The sequence below is a fragment of the Cryptotermes secundus genome, unplaced genomic scaffold (assembly GCF_002891405.2).
Source record: "Cryptotermes secundus unplaced genomic scaffold, Csec_1.0 scaffold49, whole genome shotgun sequence".
Classification (NCBI taxonomy): Eukaryota; Metazoa; Arthropoda; class Insecta; order Blattodea; family Kalotermitidae; genus Cryptotermes; species Cryptotermes secundus.
In genome coordinates this window covers 4320393-4340229 of record NW_019744106.1, presented here as the reverse complement: position 1 = coordinate 4340229, position 19837 = coordinate 4320393, and the positions used below count along the sequence as shown (strand labels likewise).

Sequence of the window (19837 nt, the reverse complement as noted above, 5' to 3'; positions counted from 1 at the left end):
GTGATGCCCATCAAGCCTCCCATGCATTAGGTATAGGGGTATGAAGAGACAGTGTGAAGGTGATCACTAGGGACCGGATTTTAATGCAAATGCATATTTCTTTCTTGCAACCAGAAAGTATGCTCGTTTGGATATATGTATGAATTACTTCATTTCTTAAATTTTGGACATGGTTTGATGGTGCATATAAATGCATATTTTGCCTGTTTTATGAATAAGCATGTTTTTTAAGATCTCTATTTATACTGCATATTTCCTTTTTAAAATGTTTATCATATATATTTTTTAATTTTATGTTAAAATTTTCAATCATGGTTGTGTGTATACAGTTTTTCTTTTCTGTATTAGAATATATTGCATATTTGACTCAAAATTTCGTCATGATTTATGTTTCTGATGCAATACCCAGAACGGGACTTCCCCAATCCCTCTACTCGTAACTTGGCTGATCCGCGTACCATCAAAGTGGCCACGAAGAGATTAGTCGGAAGCGTTCACATGTAGCCACTATCAATGTAATACTATTCAACCAATAAGGGATTTCACTTATTTGTTTCCGAAGTCTCCATGAGGTTCATTACGCTGCTTCATTTGAAGCTGGGGGCCATTCACATTAGTGGTGACTAGTCTGTAGTTAAGTTTGTTTAGCTCTGTAGTCATGCCAAAAGTGAAAGTAAGTCATAAAACTAAATTACAGCTGTATCAATGGGAGTTCGAAGGAGAGATGATAACTAAATTCTTTATTGCCGAGTGTGTGAGAAAACAGTTGGTTGTGAAAAACGCTTTCAAGTGCTTCAGCATTTAAACACTAATATACACAAAGAGAATATTAAAATTAAATCCACGAAAAGTGCTCCTGTTCAAAAATTGCGTAGTGAATTTTCTAATAATAGTTTTCACAGTTTTCCTCTGATTTATGTGAAGCCTTTATAGCGGCAGATATTCCGCTGTGGGAACTAACCAGTCCTACTCTGAGAAACTTCATAGAGAAGTATACACAGTGCAAAGTGCCGGATGAATCTACTGTGCGCAAAAATTACGTGAAGCAGCGTTACGATCTTACAATTGAAAGCATTAGAGATAAGATTCAAGATAATTTTGTGTGGGCATCAATCGACGAAACACAAGATTGTGATGGACGATTTATTGCAAATTGTATAGTTTGAGCCCTTAATAAGAATGAACAATCTACCCCATATCTTCTTGCAGTAGAGCAATTTGAAACCACAGATAGCTCTGCAGTTTCCGAATTTTTTATCAATTCCATGAATTTACTGTGGCCGAATGGCATTCAGTATGAGTGCATTGCTCGTTGTGACTGATATCGCAAGTTATATTATGAAAGTCGGTACTGCTCTTAAAGTTATATTTCCAAATATGATACATTTGACTTGCCTTGCCCATAGGTTGCACTGTGTGCAAATTTTCCAGTTGTTGACAAGTTGGTGTCTTCTGAGAAGAAGGGGTTTGTTAAAGTACCATACAGAAAAGAAGCCTTTAAAGCAGTAGCACTGAGCATTCCACTTCCGCCAGAACAAATTTTAATGCACTGGGACGCGTGGCTGTGTGCAGCGAGTTATTATGCTGAACCTTTAGAAACAGTTAGGAATGTCGTGAATACATTTGATCCCAAAAGTGCAGCATCAATTCAAATTGCCCAAGATGTACTAAAAAACACAGAACTAGAAACTAATCTTTCCTATATATATCTGCTCACCTCTCTCATCTTCCATTTGCCATTTCCTCACCAGAGGCAAGCAATAGCAATACTACTTTGTATCAGTCATTAAATATGTTCAAAACCACTGTTTCCAAATTGAATTCGGTTCCTAGAAGAGTTGGTGAAGTAGTAAAGGAAAAAGTACACAACATTCTTTAAAAAAATCCAGGATATGAACAAATTTGTGAAATTGTAGAAATTTTATCCAGTAAATGTACTGAACTGCCAAGTAAAAAATCGCTAACAGTGGAGCAAATAGTGGCTTTTGTACATGAGCCCCTAAGTTCCTATCAGGTGGAAAGAAGTTTCTTCCCACTATAAGGACATCTTAGGAGACAATAGAAGGCGACTAACTTGGAAAACCTAAAACATTTAGTAATTGTGAACTGCAACAGAAGAGAAGTTGAAAGTTTGGAGAGCTAAATGTGAGTACCATTGGTTGTTTAAATTTGCAATGACATATGTTGGATTTGTTGCATCATTTGCATTTAAGTATAGCTTTTTACTGCAAGTGAATCATTCAGTGATTACATAAAATGAACTTAAATATTGATTTGTTGGTCTTAAAATAATGTAAAATCAGTTTTAATATTTGGTATAGATTTTTATGTGCATATTTTAGTGCATATTTCAGAAATTTTCATGCATAAATGCATACATATTTAAGGGATTATTAGGGCATAAAAATCCAGTCCCTAGTGATCACTCATCCATCCACAGTAGTACCAGATGAACCCTTTGCATGCCACCAGCCAATTACATTGGCTCTGTGTGAGAGAGCTAGCCCCAGTCACTGGATTATAATTGAGGTTAACTCTTATAAGGGACCTAAAAGAATAGGTGTCTCCCCCTCACCTGAGGATGGAAACAGATCCAGTTTCCAAAATGTTTGTGATCTCTAACCCACTAATTCTGAGTGTTATGCACCACTGTCAGACCCCTTTAGGATCTACAATTATACTTCTTTCACTGAAAAGCTTTTAAATACATATTTCAGTTGTTTTAACCTATAGTGATATGAGAATGCAAACCAGGAAATCTGGTAGAGCTTCAACAATTAAGAATGTCTTCTCTAAGAAATGTAACAGTAGAACATAGGAAGTAGCTGTTAGGAAAGTTTTACAGGAGCATTGGACTTCCACAAACCTTCCAAATGTTATAAAGTGTCATAGTCAACACTCAAAGAAACCATTGCTAAGAGAAGCGAACTTTTTGATGGTTGGTGCAATGATCCCAAGAAGTCTGAATTCTAGACATTTGGTGGTCCGTTTGCTCTGTCTTATGACAGAATTGAGGCTTTCAGAATATGTAATATGTAGTCTTTCGGTTGTCATGGCTGGTATATAGCTTAGTACAGAAACATGGGACCGCTGATAGGTTTTATCCTTAGAAAAGGCCATAGAAAGTAGTTTTCAAAAATTGGATGTCAGTCTAATCTACAGGAATGTTATTATTCCTAAGACAACAGCATCCTCTACAATTTCCCACAGAGTGAAAATAATCAGAACATGAACTCATCTTATACACTTTTGCCTGTAACGCAGCCAATATGTGCACTACTCACAGGAAAGCACAGTCTGCCACATCCATATCATTTCCCCTTCAGTGAACCCTGAAACTGGTTCATCCTGTAGCCATGGCACTGCGACCTGCCACACCAACTCCTCTTCTGTAAATTTTGAAGATGCCAGGTTTTCATGACAAAACCTTGATCAGGAAATGTAAAAGGAGGCCCATAGGGTTGTGAGATGTTGAGGTTCCCATTATTTCTAGAAAATCAGCTCAGTTGGCGGTAAGGTTGTCAGCCCTACGCCACGGCTGCCCTTTACTCCCAAGAATATTCCTGGTACTCATTTCTGTTAGAGGCTGAGTCAATCCCAGGTCCATAATGCAGTTGGAAGGATTAGGTAAATTGAAAAAATCCAGTGACCTTATCGGGATTTGATCCCGCGACCTTCTGGCTTGTAGCATAGTGCCTCAACCAACTACACTGCTGTGTGCCCCCAGTGTTGACAAGACAGCAGAGAACAGTGATAAGAACTCTACCTGCTCTGTATGCAGGTGGGATTATGCTTGAAACTTGAATACAAGTACAAGCACATGAGCAAAATGGATTCAGTGTTGCTTCTGCCTTCAATGGCAGCATAATGGTGTGAAAACCTGTGTGATGATTTTGTGGAAGGAATGTATATGTGTCACAAAATGGAGGTCTATGGAGTGTCATACTGTAATTTCATATAAGTACCTAAATCTCATAGGAATCTGTTTTTAATAAAATACTGTAATTGCTGTGATACATTATTTGTATGTAATAAAATTAAGCTATTTTATGCCATTTAATTATCACGTAATGAGGAAGTCTCTCACAAAATTTGGATTCCGCTGTCACAGCATTATGAAGCTTATCATTGAGTTGGGTATCGTTGTTTCAGAAATATGATGAACAAAACTTTGTTTAAATGAAGCAGTTGATTATTTTGGAAACTGCATGAATATGTAGTTCTGGTCTCAGACCGTAACACTGAAACTTTGTACTTGGTTTCATTCAGAGGTACATTACATAAAACATACCTAAAGAAAAAAATCTTGTAATTAGGCAACCTTACACTAATGGTAATTGTTAACTTGTGACAAACTGATGTGAAGTAACTTCAACTGAAATGTTAACTGGTATTTATCTTCTGTTGTTGCAGGTTCAAGTGCTGGATGTCTTTGAGAATGCTAAGTTCTTTCAACTTGTGATGGAAAAACATGGTGCAGGCATGGATCTGTTTGAATTTATTGATAGAAAACCTTATCTGGATGAGGCACTCAATAGTTATATCTTTAGACAGGTAATGTCAAGTTTTCCATCCTTTTCTGATGAATGTGTGAGTATCTTGTATACTGTATATATAAGAGGCTAATTCAAATAACCCGGAATAGTTAAAAAAGGAGCTGAGTTAACACTGTAAGCAGAATGTGCTTTTCAGTTCTTAGTGTATCATTATCTTACAAAATAACAGCATGAAGACACTGCACATATTATTTCATATGATTAACATTGACTAAATTACCATGGAAATTAATTGAGCTGTTGCTTTGTGGACTGCTGTTGGTTACTGAATACAGAACTACAATGAAATCTGTTTGTCTAGTACAGTCATTTTCAGTATTTCACATTTGGGCCCTTAGTGCACCTACCATTGTTCTGCAGAAGATACCATCCCTGCAGTTTAATTTAGGGAGATGATCTCCATGTATGACTGAAATTTCATCAAAATCAGTAGATCCATTTTCAAGAATTTTGTTTTTTGGAGCATATCTGTGAAGACCCCCTATTTTTGGAGCTACACTGTTCAAGTTCATCAAGCATCGACCTAGGAGTACCAAATATGAATAAAATATGTCTGTCCATTCAGCCTCACACCCACACATGATGTACATACAGTCAGATGGTATTCAGAAATGACTTTTCATATTCAAGGGTCTTCAGAATGTGTAAATCCATCAAATCTCAAGACTGAATTTTTTTTCCATGATAACAGTATTACCACATATATGAGAAAGTAAAAGTGATCTATTCTGATACCTTTTTTATGTGGTCATAACTAGTGAAGACCCTTATAAGCCACTTTTTTGGTTTAGCAAATGGGAGCTTTGGTACACAAAGGGAAAAAGACATCCTTATTGATATTTTTTTTTATTAACTTATAAATTGCATATTTACAGTCTACTCTCAATTTTATGCAGTAATAAGTAAATTTGCTCCAGGTGGGTGTCTTGAGTAGAGAAATCCACTGATGATACTGTTACAGGCCCTGTAAGAGAATTATAATGGCTTTAGCTTTCTTCATCTGTGGGTTGTGGTAGGTCCAATGGCCACTGTCTCCTCAGTCTCCTTACATTTGGTGGGTTACTGATTTCTGCAGCTAGTCTGTTGTTGTGTCTGAGTATGTTTTGATGGTAGAGTGTTGACAGTGTATGTATTCTATGACAAATGGGATTAGCAGATCATTATGGAGAGTAAAGTTGGAGACATACCAAGGTGCGTTGTTATTAAGCGCAAAACTTTAGATTGGAATCTTTGAATTATTTTTGTGTTTGATGGTTTTGTGCAACCCCATAGCTTTATACCATATGTCCATATGGGTTTTATTATGCATCTATGTAGTATTTATCTGTGGATAAATTGGATTTGCGCCAAGAGCCAGGGCATTTCTTGTAGTCTTAAGTTTAACTTCTGACGCTATGTTTTGACATGTTTCTGCCATGTCAGTTTTTGGTTGAGGTATAAACCAAAGTATTTACTTCGGTTTGACCAGTGTTTTTATACTGACGATGATAAATTGTGGGCACATTATATGTTACATGGTGAATAAGTTTCACTGATTTTTTCTAATTTATTTTGTTTTTCCATTTGCTGTACCATTGCTGGAGAACGTTTAGTTGATGTTGGAGATGTTATGATGCTACTATTGTGTTATTATTTGCTGCTAACAAGGCTGTGGCATCTGTGTAGGTTGCGATTGTGGTGTTGTTTGTTGTTGGCAAATCTGCACTACAGATTAAATATAATAGAGGCCCCATCACACTACCTTGTGGTATACCTGATTTCACTTGGAAGCGTTTTGAATATGAATTATTATATTTTATTTGAAAATGTCTTTCAGTGATGTGAAGGTTGTGTTCATGGTACCTAATTATGCTTCAAATTTGCAGCCTCTGGATTAGGGGGTTATCCATGTTGCAAAAGTGCACTATAGGTCACAGCTAGTGCAGAAAATTTAGGCTAACATTTCTCTGTGTCCTGCCACAGACATAAACGTTCTGGAAGCACTTCAGATGTTTAGTGTGGCTTGGAAAACGTGAAGTGCTACAATTGTGAACTGCTTTCACTAAGCTGGAATTGTGCCACAAGACAAATGCAAAGGTGAAAGTGAAAGTAAAGCCAATATGATGAAAAATTGGCTACATTTGTGTCAAAACTGTAGGTTGAGGTATTATTGGATTACTTCATTGGTGTGGGTAGTGATGCCATTGCTGTTCAAGAGCTCCCAGAGATGAGTATGTTCTGGAAATCTTAATCATCTTCCTCACCCTCCAGTGTCCTGTTGTCACCAGATGTCCTGTTTCCTGCCATGGTGATGATGAAATGTCATTACTATTGTGGTAGTAGCCAACATGGTACAAAGTCTTCAGCCCTTCAAAGTGGCCAAGGAGTTCTGGACCATGTGTTTAAGAATGGTGAAATTCTCAAAGAATTTATCAAGATATCAGTACTAAAATAGGGTATAGAGAAGATAATTGTGAACTTCTTATGAAGTAAACATGATAAGTTTGTCTCTTCTTTGTTTCCTTTAAATGTATATCAAACCATTGTGCTGACATTTTTAATGTGTTTCAGTGCAATGATTTAATTATACCGACATTACACTGTAAATGGTTATACCTTCATTTATTTAAGTCATCCTTATCCTTTCCTACTTCAGGTAGTGTGCTCTAGGAAAAGCAATTGTCATATTTATCCATGTTCCTTATCTGTGAACTACTAGAAACTAGTTTTACAGTGGTCATAGCCTACGTTGTTTAATAAACCATTTAATGTCACAACACTGGTCATGAAACACTTCAAGCAATCTTTGCATAGAAACTTGGCCTGCAATGGCAGTATCCTGTAAAACTGGAGTGTAAACATACACTTACAGATGTGAATGAATTAATATATTTTATGAAATATGAAGCATTAATGATTGTTCAATTTATGTTGTGTTCTGTCTTTCAGATTGTCTCTGCAGTAGACTACCTTCATTCCTTGCAGATTCTTCATCGAGATATCAAGGATGAAAATGTGATCATTAATGAGAGATTTCATGCAAAGCTAATAGACTTTGGTTCAGCCACTTTCATGAGCGAAGGCCGGCTGTTCTCTACATTTTACGGCACAGTAGAATATTGCAGTCCAGAAGTGCTAGCAGGAAATAAGTATGTATATTGTGATGCATTTTATTATAAGCAGTGAAATACCAGTACATCAAATGATACAATAACAGAATTTCAAACTTTGTTGCATATGTTTTATTTTAGTTTCAGGTCATAGGTGATAATTACTTCTCTCAGTTATTGAATGTACATAGGGTCAGTGATGTTAGGCAGATATAAATACATACAACTGAACCTTTAGTACCCAATCCTAGACCTTTTGAGGTTGAAAGTGCTATTGCAAAATTAAAACGGTATAAATCGACACACAGTGATCAAATTCCGGAAGAACTTATTCAAGCAGGAGGCGAAATATTACGTTCTAAGATCCATAAGCTAATTACTTATATGTAGGACAAACTGCCTGATCAGTGGAAGGAGTCTACTGTTGTACCAGTTCACAAGAAGGGTGATAAAACTGACTGTAGTAATTATCGTGGGATATCACTGCTATCAACTTCATACCAAATTCTATCCAATATTCTTCTCTCAAGGTTAAGTCCATACATAGTTGAAATTATTGGGGAACATCAGTGTGGGTTTCACATAACATATCAATTATGGATCAGATCTTTTACATTCATCAGATCCCTGTAACAGGCCATGGAGGCCCATAGGTTTGTGAGGTCTTGAGGTTCTCACATTTTCTAGAAAATGGACTCATATATGGCAGTAAGGTAGTCAGCCTTACGCACCGGCCGCCCTTTACCTCCAAGAATATTCCTGGTAATTATCTGATCTAGATACTGGAGAAAAAATGTAAGTGCAATGAGACAGTACATTAGCTATTCGTAGTCTTCAAGAGAGCCTATGATTTGGTTAGGAGGGAAGTATTGTACAGTATTCTGATAGAGTTTGCAGTACCCATAAAACTAGTTAGGCTGATTAAAATGTGTTTAAACGAAATGTATAGTGAAGTCCGTATAGGTAACCATCTGTCTGATAATTTTCCTATCCAGAATGGTCTAAAACAAGGAGAATCGATTCAGTCCAGAATCTTTCGTCTTCTCATCTGCTGTCCATAAGCATAAAAATTAGAATATACAAACTTATAATTTTGCCTGTGGATTTGTATCGGTGAGAAACTTGGTCTCTGACATTAAGGGAGGAACATGGACTGAGGGTGTTTGAGAGCAACATGCTGAGGAGAATATTTGGACCAAAGAGAGATGAAGTGACAGGAAGTTGGAGAAAACTGCATAATAAGGAGCTTCATAACTTGTACTCTTCAAGTGTAATTAGAATGATCAAATCAAGGAGGATGAGGTGGGCAAGGCAGCTCGTGTTGCACTTGCTTAGTCCTCAAAGATGGAACCCTTGGTACCTTTTGAATCATTATGAGTGGGCCCTGTATAAGGTTTTGATCTGGTGTCAGTGAGAACAATCCTTGTCGTGCGAGGAGCCAATTCCTGGTCATAGAGCGATACTGAGCTGTGGAGAAAACCAAAATACAATATTTCCAACAACTGACCTGTAAATTAGTTACTACCTTATGTGTTCTTATAGGTTGTTACCAACATTTTGGAGGAAATTGGTGCCTTCATCTTTAATATCTGCATCAAGATAGAGGCAGGATATTCCTCCAAATTGATAGTAACAACCTAGAAGACTACTTGGTGTCACAGTCCAAAAGGCCACATTCTGAATCTTCACCGCTGTGAAAATCTCAGATCTCATTTGAGATGCAATGCTGACAGTGGGAGATCAAGCTCATTTGTGCAACAATTACAGTACTACTACACCATCAGCTCATCCTTTCCTACCTGTTCTGCCTACCATGGGTCATATGTAAGGAGTGTGGCTAGTAAATTGTGGCGTGCAAATAACTCAAAGTGGAAGTCTGTGTTTAACAAAACCAATGAGCAACAACTTGAAGAAGAAAACTAAAGAATGTAAACAGAAGCCAACAAATCATAAATGGCCTATGCATCTGCTGTCTTAAGGTCAAAGCCCCAGGTTACAGGGAACACAACAGACACCTCATGAGACAGCAGGAGGACTGGGTGCTTGCATGCGTGGAAACACAGGGCTGAAACCATATTAGAACAAAGAAACCAGACACAACTTAAGATTGAACCTCCTGAGGTACATTCTGTGCAAACAGTGCCCCTGAGGCCCAGGGATTAGCTTTGCAGAAAAAGGTAGCTAATCAGGAGAAATGAGGAGGCTGGGATGTATATGCACTGTCATGTAGGCAGGAAGATGGAATGGAAGGCCAGTTCATATGTGAATAAGTTTAATATTTCACAAATTAACTGTGATTGCTGTCATGTATTAAGTCCACTTTTTTCTACTTCTGACAGGTATGAAGGTCCAGAGTTGGAGATGTGGTCACTAGGAGTTACACTTTATGTGATGACATTTGGAGAGAACCCATTCTTTGATATTGAAGAGATTATGAGGGCTGAACTGCATCCTCCATGCAAGGTGTCAGACGGTAAAGTTTGTTTTTATGAAACAGCTGTGACATATGGTGACTTACAGTTTAGTATAATTTAGTTACTATGAATTGTTAATGTGCAGAACTGATGGAGCTGCTACACTGGATGCTAAAGAAGGACTCACATGAGCGTTGTAAGGTTCAGCAGCTGGTTGGGCATCACTGGGTCAACCAGGAAGTGGATATGAGTAGCTATTGCTTCCACGATGTGGTATCTTGCCGTGAGTATTTATATGGGGTGATTTAAGGTCCTGTGGCCGAACTTCATGAACTTGTTGGAAAAATAATTTGGAGCAGAAAGTGTATGTAAGTTACTGATTCATTGGTCTTATATGATCTGATATTTTGCTGTTTTTAAGAAAATGAAATAAATATTCATTCAATATTCTGTTAGTTTTTTTAGATTTAACATCTTTATTGCTTTTAATTCAGTTGAAAACAACAGTAACAAATCAGAATTTGATTCATGAGGAATTTGAGAGAAGATTAAAGATGAGTATTGCTTGCTATCATTCTGTTTAGAACATTTTTTCTTCTTATCTTCTGTCTAGAAATGTAAAACTGAAAATATACAAAACTATAAGTTTGCCTGTGGTTTTGTATGGGTGTGAAACTTTGTCTCTTGCATTAAGGGAAGAAAATAGACTAAAGGCATTTGACAGCAGTGTTCTTTGGAGAGTATTGGGTCCAAAGAGGGATGAAATAATAAAAGGTATGATAAAACTGCGCATTGAGGAACTTTATAGACTGTACCCTTCACCAAATATAACCAGAATGATCAGGTCAAGGGGAATTGGATGGGCAGGGCATGTAGCATTTATGAGAACAGGATTGCTTACAGGCGTTATGCAGGCATTTAAAAGCTCCTGACTTCCCAGCTGCAGAAATTTTTCTAAATGCCACAACTGGAAAGGGTTAAATCCCATCCAAGGAACACATACAAGCCATCAGAATGAACAAACAAAATTTAAAATTTGCTCAACACATTTTAAGTATAGGTTATGCCCATGGAACAATAGATAATACATTATAGATAATCCATGTAAGAAAAAATAGTCCTTTCATAAGTACGTTAGAGGCATTTCATGTATACAATATCAGCAAACAAGAAATACAGTAAATCCTTGCTAATCTAGTTACAGTTAATCTAGATGTTGGATAATCTGGATCAAAGTATGAGAAATAAAAACAGCTGTTCACAGTTGAGTACATGCTTTAAAAAGACACATGTCCTTTGGGAAGGCAGATGAGTCACTTATCTGTTCAGAAAAAAATTGACAGTTTCTTCAAACCTGCATTGTTTCATTCAAAAACAACTTCTAAGTCTTCTATCGATGAATAAGTATATTGTCTTTTTATACTTGACTTGGTTCATATTGCTTCGTCACACTAGCAATAGTATAAAATGACTCATAGCATCGTCCAGTGTGATTGATTTATAAAAGTTGTATTTCAATATTTCTTTTTCCTTAACATGTTTTGGTTGAGTTGAGCATCTTCAGAAGGACACGATCAACATTTAGGAAACCACTATTACATTGTCATTAATATATAAAAGTTACACCTTGTAACTACAACATTAAGTACATGAAGTGTTTGGAACATTTATAAGTTATTATAACTAAATTATTTACACAGTCAAGTATTGTTCATTGCTAGCTCATCAGTTTTGTCTTTCAGAATATTCCATTTTTATTCCTGAAATGCCTGGTGTTTCATGTCCTATATTGTTCAAATTATCCCCATTTATTTTGCTTGGATCCTGTAACCACTGCAATTTGGCTTGTTTTGTTTTGTCTAATAATTTTGAGCATCCTTCATCTAATCATGGCTTTTGCTTCTTCAGTTCATAATAGCAGAAATATTGATATTCTCTGTAATAGTTTCCTGTGCTCTATTAACATCGACCTCAGTGTCAAAGTTTTCCAAAGCCGTGAACCTACGTAAGATTTGAACGTGATACTACTCTTTACCCTCTGCCTTGTTTAATTTCTTGAGATTGAACCTCTCCATATTAACTGTGTACATTGTTTGTTTATTAACTGCCAGTCTTTCCCTAACCTTTGTACCACCAGGTAGTGGTCAGTATCACAATCTGCTGCCCTGAATGATTGGACATCAGGTATACTTGAATGCCATCGTTCTATGAAAATATGGTCACTATACACATAATAAAATTTATTTCATCATATATTCTGCACCAGTTACCTCACTGTTAACTACAGGTGAACACCATAATATTATATTACATGTATCTATCTGTCTGCCACCTACCCACCTACCTACCTGTCTGCCTGTGGCCCTACAGCACTTTGTTGGACCTTGGCTGCTTTTTCAGTTGCTTGATCTTTTACATAGCGCATAAGATTCCTTGGACAGGAGGATCAGCCTGTCGCAAGACCACTACATGCATATGCTGGACAGCACAGACACACAGACATCCATGCCTCAAGTGGGATTCAAACCCATGATCCCAGCATTTGAGTGTACAAAGACAGTTCAAACCTTAGACTGTGCAGCCACTGTGATCAGCATTATATTCCATATAGTCCAGTAATGTTACGTATTTAATAATAGATTAACTACATAACACCAACATAAGCCATCCATGAAGGAATGCCATCTGTCAGAAGAATGGAGAATCTGGCCAGTATTTGAACTAAACATCTCCTGAATAAAAGTTTTAGAGTGTTACAACCAAACCATCCTACTTGAATGAAATATTGATATTAGTTTGTTAGATTTTGATCATAAATAAATGAACACATTATAAACAATCTAAACATTTGAGTTTAAATAAAAGTAATAACTGACTACATAGCTAAAGGAAAGAGCTTTTGGAGTGCCAACCTCATAAGATTGCAAAGTAAATATTGATGTTAGGCCATATGAGAACAGAGATGTTAGCCCCCAAGAACAAGATGGCTGGAACAGTGTTGTAGGCATACTACTTTGTGTAGATATCAATATCTAATCACTGTGTATTTTCAGATCCTCAGGAAGCACGTCCGCCTGTTTACTATGCTGAGTACAGATGTGATTCCGCTAATGATTCACTATCAAACCGTTTTCCAATCACGGAATCATCTTCTGCAGTTCTGTCAAACAATGATGAAGATTCCAATGCTGATGATCGGACTGTTGGCAGTTCCAACTCTCTTGGCAGTCTCACAACTGTTGAAAATTTTGAGACTGCAGAAGATGAGCATGGTCAGCATCAAACACATGGTAAGAGACGTATAAGAGTACTGCATGGTCTCATGTGGAAAGGGAAAACTTGTTGTGAATTGAAGTAGCTCTGAAAAAGAATTTGCAGATCAGATGCCAGTGGTGATGCTTGTGACAGGAAAATGTCAAATTTGGTTTTCGGTAATCTTACTGTAGTGGATATTGCATCTGGTCAGTGGACTACCAAATGAAAAAAGGGGTAAATATAAGAACTTTATATACCAGAGGACAGCAATTAAGGTTGAAACATATAATAATACATATTGTATAATGAGTCTATACAAACAACTGTGTCAATGGAACAATAATAAAAATTGTCTCACTTGCTATATGTTGCTACAATATTGTGGCTGTTTCTTTCCTTTCACAATTTTCCCAGTCCACTGTCCCTGTTGACCTAGATGAAGCTCCAACCTCCACTTGCTCAAGTGGTTTTTTAAAACATAAACCTACAGGAATTCTTTGCAGTATTGCTGTCACTTTTGGTGGTTTTTAAATGTGTTGCAAACATGGTGAGGTAATGGATTTAAATGTGGAGAAAGTTATAGGTTTGACAAATTCAGCTGTAACCTTATATGACAATTTCAGAGTCGGTAATATGATGTGAAAATGCCACTATTTGACTTTTAGAATGGAACATTTTTTTTCTGTGTAATCAACCAAATTGAATACATTTTTTTATATGCATGCTTAGTTAAATTCCGCACGACTTATATGAGTTCTGTTCAGATCCACAGAGCCATTCATCGTTACCTTAAAAAGGGAACATAATTTTTTTCACCGCCTGAGAGCATTGAAATACTGTTCTGTCTGTTGCCTGCTTCAGAAACAAAACAAGTGAAAATGGAGTATTCTGCTATTAGTGGACATGGCTCAGTCTCTTCAGCAGCAAAAGTGTCCCTTGCCAAGATGATGCACCATCAGGAGGAAGAGCAACTGGTACATTGTACAAAGCAGCTGCATGCGACTATGGATGATGCAGCTAGTGCTGCTTCAGCTGAGGCCACAAATTCTTACTTGCCTGCTGATGAACTGTTCGAAGAAGACGTGTGGGATCCAGAGTACTATGATGAGCAAGACAGCTTCTCATGAGATCAAGTGTAGCTTGTTATGGTAACAACACTGGTTTAACCTAAGAAAATAATTCTTGTAGCAGTTCCTTGTTATTTAATTAATTGTTGAAGAAGGGAAGAAATGTTATCCTATATTTTAAGACCTTTTTGTCTGTATGATGACCAGATATATTAAGAATATGTACATAGCTGTCAAGGGTTTGGAAGATTCTCTCTTTTCTTCTGGATAACTTGAATTTAGTATTTCTTAGTCTGTAGTATATCATGAGGAGGAATTGTATGTTATCTGCTGTGTTTCTTTGAGACTTTTCCAGTAATTTATTATTTTTAAACTAAAGTTATTATGCTAAAGAGTAGAAGTTGGTTACTTTTTTTTCGATATTGTCAGTTATAATTTGCCTCAGTTTTCAAACTCTGTTTTCTCAAATATTTGGCCTTTGCTTGTTACATGATAAATGTCTATCAGGTAATTATCTCTCTCCCTGAAGAATGAGAGACACATTTTTCAATCCTTCTCACGGAGTTGCAACCCGTCACTTCATACATGAAGGTTTTGTGGTGTTTATTACAAAGGATAAGATTTGCAATTGAAGGGTGCAGCACCAAAAATGGGATGTCTCTAATTGTGGCTGAAATTTAGTTTTACTTTGGTTCATATATGTGAGATTGCCCAGATGGTGTAGCTCTATGGGTAGTTAACGGTTGCAGTCCCCCCCCCCCAAGTCTGTTGAAATGGAACTACATCATTTCTGTGCTGAATTCTTCAATTGCTTTGTCAGCACCAAAATCTTCTGTGTGTTTGAAATTCAATAAAACTAACATTAATTACTTGATCACTTTTATGTAACATTGTGTAAAATTACACTGATCTTAGCAGAGGAAAGGGTTAGAAATTTGTCGCCCACTTTAAGGAGTTCCTCTCAGTTGTGGAGCCTCAGTTTACACAAAACTATCACTAAATTATATTTTCGTGACAACGTATTATTCTTCGTGTCTTTCCTTGTTGATATTCTTATAGGGTCATTATATAGTGATGAAGCTGTTGTCTTATTTTCAAAACAGAAATACAAATGTCCTTCACCTTGCATGATAATTGTTTTGTGAAGAGAGGTCATTCAAAAGCTTGTAATTTCAAATTGTTGTTACTTCTTTGATTTTACTGCCTTTAATTTACATTTACAAGTATGCAATTCAGTTACATTTAATACAGTTCATTTTAGTCATTTACAAATCAATTTTCTTTACTTGGATAATTTAATTGTGTTTTAATCTTTACTAACAAGATTACATTAAAGTTTTTGTATGCTATAGTTGAAATTGTGTAAGGTGATGGATACCTGTATTGCTCAAGATCATGAGTATTCTTAGTAGAGGAGAGAAAATTGCAGCCAACATTCCATTTGATCCAAATTAATTTTGTGTGTGAAGAATTTGTATGAGGAACTTCAAATAGCTCTCCTAATTTATTAATGTAGTTTCATTCCAGGAATTGTTTTGCTATTGTACAGTCTCCATGAGGGACTCATAATATGACCATTGTTAACTTGACTACATGAAACTGTACATTTCCATATTAATTTTGCAAGGTTTGTATTTTATTTGTTTTGCAAACAAATGTGTGTTTTGTTTATAAAATTTCTCAGAAATACAGATGGTCTGATGAACTCATTAATATTAGCTGTTGAAAAACTTAAAATTTCAAATGTACTCAGTAATTTTTAGAATTCATGTAATTGTAAGAGTACCTGCATATCTTCACAGGTCCACATACACTCCTCTGGTGGTGCCAAAAAAAAAAAAAAAATTTTAGTGTTTTGGGAATTAGAAGCTGGAACTTGATAATTGTGTGGCCTTAGAGAAACGAGGGGATGGAGTGAGATGCCGTTTGTGCACATAATGCATGGACACGACATGACCAACATAATGTGTATATTTTGTGTAGTTAATGTTATTTATTAATACTTCCTCATGCATTTGGTTACAGAGTTACCTGAAATGTTTCTTTAGTTGCAAGTACAGTTGTGTAACTTCCGTTTCTTTACTTTTATTTTCATGATTGATTTTTAAAAATAAACAGTGGAGTCTGAATGGTGTTCCATATTGTAGTAGTGTAAACACCAGAATATAAGTCAGTGGTTACCAAACCTGGGTCATTGTACCTTTACATGGTGGTGGTCTGGATTGTGACACTGTAGTTTTGAGTGCTTATCGCTTTGAAAGAACATGCTGCCTCCATCTTCAGAGGAGGAGGGTTGGAGGCTGCAGGATTCCTCCAAAATGGTGAATCTTGAGACTGCGTGCTTTTATAATCCAGAAGACCACAGTTTACAAGTTCAATGTTCTAAAATTTTCAAATCTCATACATGGTTCAGTGTCTTGAGATTGGTAATATATTGAAATTGAGACTCAAACTTGGCTTCATCTTATTAGTCATTAATTTAATTTCTAAAGCTTCTTCTTACAGTTATAGTATTTTATACTAATATTGTGTTTTAATTTGCCTGTACTTAATGCCCAAGTAACCCTGAGTGAGGTATTAAGGATTGTGCTGAAAATTATAGTTTCCATTGTCATCCGTTTGCCGCAAGTGAGTCTCAGTACACATTTCAGGAATCAGAATATGTATCCGCTTTCAAATTACAGTTGACCAAAGTGTTCATTTTTACCATTTATTGCAGAAATATAGGAAAAATAAGTGAATCCAATCTCATGGAGCAAATCATGGACTTATGAATCATAACCATTGCACTGAAGTGTAAACAGTTAATTTGAAGTCAAAATTTGGATTAAGAAAATATGATTTGCTAATGGTACATTTAGACAAGCAACAAAAGCTGATCAGTATGTAGTGATTTTATTGCTGTATGCTGATGAAAATCTGCTGTGGCAATTAGGTTCCACAGTGCTGGCAGTATGGATCAGCTTCAAAGTAATCATTATTTGTAACCCCCCTCTCTTCCCCTCTTCTTAGTAGGGGGTGGAGTCCAACTGAGTCCATTCGACACGACGGCCACTGATTGGCATACTGTACCTGCCCCTGGTGATTATGATGATGGAGAATTTGGTGGACTGAAGATTGACAGGGGAAATGAAGTACTCGGAGAAAACCCGCCCCAGCGCCACTTTGACCACCACAAATTCCACTTGACCAGACCCAGGATTGAACCCGGATCACCGCTGTGGGAAGCCAGCAACTAACTGCTTGAGCTTTGGCGCGGCCTCTATTTGTACCTTAGGAGACTGTCAGCCTTGCTTTATGCTAGACATCCCTTTCAGACATCGCAGCTGCTGCTTATGCACTCATACACTGGATTAGTGGAAGAGAAGCAGAATCTGTGTTAGCACGTCCTGAGAAGTGTCATGCTTTGTGCAATGAATGATGGCAAATGCTTCTTGCAGTACTACCCAAGACTATCACTTGGTCAGAAATTGGATACCAACATGAGGAAAGCAATTCCCATATCAACCAAATTAGCAACTATGTTAAGATTTTGGCTACTGCGAACTCCTATTTAGTTTCAGAGTTTGCTTCTTCCCTCTCTATACTGTAATGTCTGAGGAATTGAAATAATGCATCAGATGAAGTAAGTCTTAAGTGGCCTCGCTTACTAGTCATGCCTCATGTACCTGGACGATGTGACTGATTGGCTGCACGTTCCAGGCGCACCTGCTTATCCTATGGAAAATGGTTCTGTGAGGCCCACCTAAAGGTCAACCTGGAAAAGTGTCAATTCCTTAAGAAGGAAGTTTGGTACCTGTGTTGCCAGGAGGAATTACCATAGACTGGGAAACTGAAGGCTGTATGAAAATGGCTGACCTCAAGAAACAAACACAAAATGAGGAGCTTCCTGAGCTTATGTACCTATTACAGATTGTTTATCTCTGGCTTCATCAACATTGTGAATTCAACTGACCAAACTCGCAGAAGAGAAATAATTCCAGAAGTAGAGGTTGCCTTCCAGGTACAGACAGCCAGAAGAAAAGTTGACTGTTGACACAGATGCAAGAAAGGTCAGGATTGGAGGAGTACTGTCACAATTACATGATGGACAAGAGTGAGTAATAGCCTACTACAGTAAGACTCTGAACAAGGCAGAGAGAAATTACTATGCTACCAGGTGCGAACTGCTGACCATTGTGAGGACAATAGAACATTTCCATAAGTACCCCTACGACCACGAGTTCTAACTGCTCAGTGACCACTCCACGCTAATCTGAATCACGTGCTTGCAAGAATACAACTTTACTTCTGAGCATTGCCAAGGTTGGAAGCATAACAATACTAATGCTTTTTCACAAATAGCATGCCGAGAAGAGTGTATTCAGTGGAAAAAAGTTGAGGTGCAGGCAAAAGTGAAACAGGTGTGAGTTATTGCAGCTGTAGCTGCAGATACCTGGAGCTCAGCTGCAATAAAGGGGGATCAGCTGACCGATCAAGACTTGGGGCCAGTCCTACAATAAATAGACATGGAGCAACACCTGGAATAAAAAGATATCACCAACCAAAGTCCAACATACAAGGGCTAATTGGTCCAATGGAACTCTCTCACAGTAAGAGATGGCATACTGGAATGCCACTGGTAATCCACTGATGGAAGAGCAATGCCGGTACTGCAACACCTCTGCAGCCAGCCAAGGCCCGTGAACCAGGAGTATGGGCCTCATTTGAGAGAATAGCCATCGGTATAGCAGGCGAGAAACCCATTCTATCTTGACATATATAATTGTTGATGTTGATTGTGCTCTTGAGTGTTGGCACTGTGTCGATGTTGCCAGTATTGTGGATGTTTTAGAAATATATACTGCCTCCAGCTTAAGGGTTGAAATTTGGCGTTGAAGGTGGATGCACCATGCACCTCTGAAATATCAGCAACACTGCCTACAGCCACGCAGTTTGAAGACCTGAAGGCAGAATCAGTATTAACAATGAACCACTGTGAAAGCCTGAAATCAATACAGTCATTTCTCAATTTATACAATAGATGCATTGCATGTGTTAAAAATTCGTGAATCGAGAACTAATTTGCCATAAGAAATGAAGGAAAGTGATGAGTTGCATGCACAGGCCAAATCAAACCAAACTGGGGGACCATAGATATTTATTCTTGTAAAATGTTTGCTAGTTAATTGTTTCATTGAAAGGATTATTTTATATCATTGCTATGCATAGTTATGTATGCACAGATTCTGTTACCTTAAGCATCATGCAGCCATCTGTCTTGTTGCCTGTTACTGATCACATAATTTCATTCAAGTGAGGGCTAACATGTCATAATTTAAAAAGCAGTATTATTCTTCAGCAACAATAAAATGAAAAGGCATAAAATAAATATGCATAAATTGGGAGTTGATCGTAATATTTGATTATGTAATTACACAGGTAAGTCAAAAATTATCCGCACTCTTTGTTTTTCC

At 37.2% G+C, this 19837-nt stretch overlaps 1 protein-coding gene across 1 annotated transcript in view; it reads left to right on the top strand.

The window, feature by feature from the left end:
• Positions 1-15125, top strand: part of LOC111874357 (PAS domain-containing serine/threonine-protein kinase) — a 60904-nt gene extending 45779 nt beyond the window's left edge. Inside the window, exons 16-21 of the mRNA XM_023869800.2 lie at positions 4414-4554; positions 7485-7684; positions 9985-10118; positions 10205-10342; positions 13113-13349; positions 14176-15125. Coding sequence (XP_023725568.1) covers positions 4414-4554; positions 7485-7684; positions 9985-10118; positions 10205-10342; positions 13113-13349; positions 14176-14441 — 1116 coding nt within the window. The 3' untranslated portion in view covers positions 14442-15125. The remainder of the gene's footprint in view (positions 1-4413; positions 4555-7484; positions 7685-9984; positions 10119-10204; positions 10343-13112; positions 13350-14175) is intronic.
• The last annotated feature ends 4712 nt before the right edge of the window (positions 15126-19837 follow it).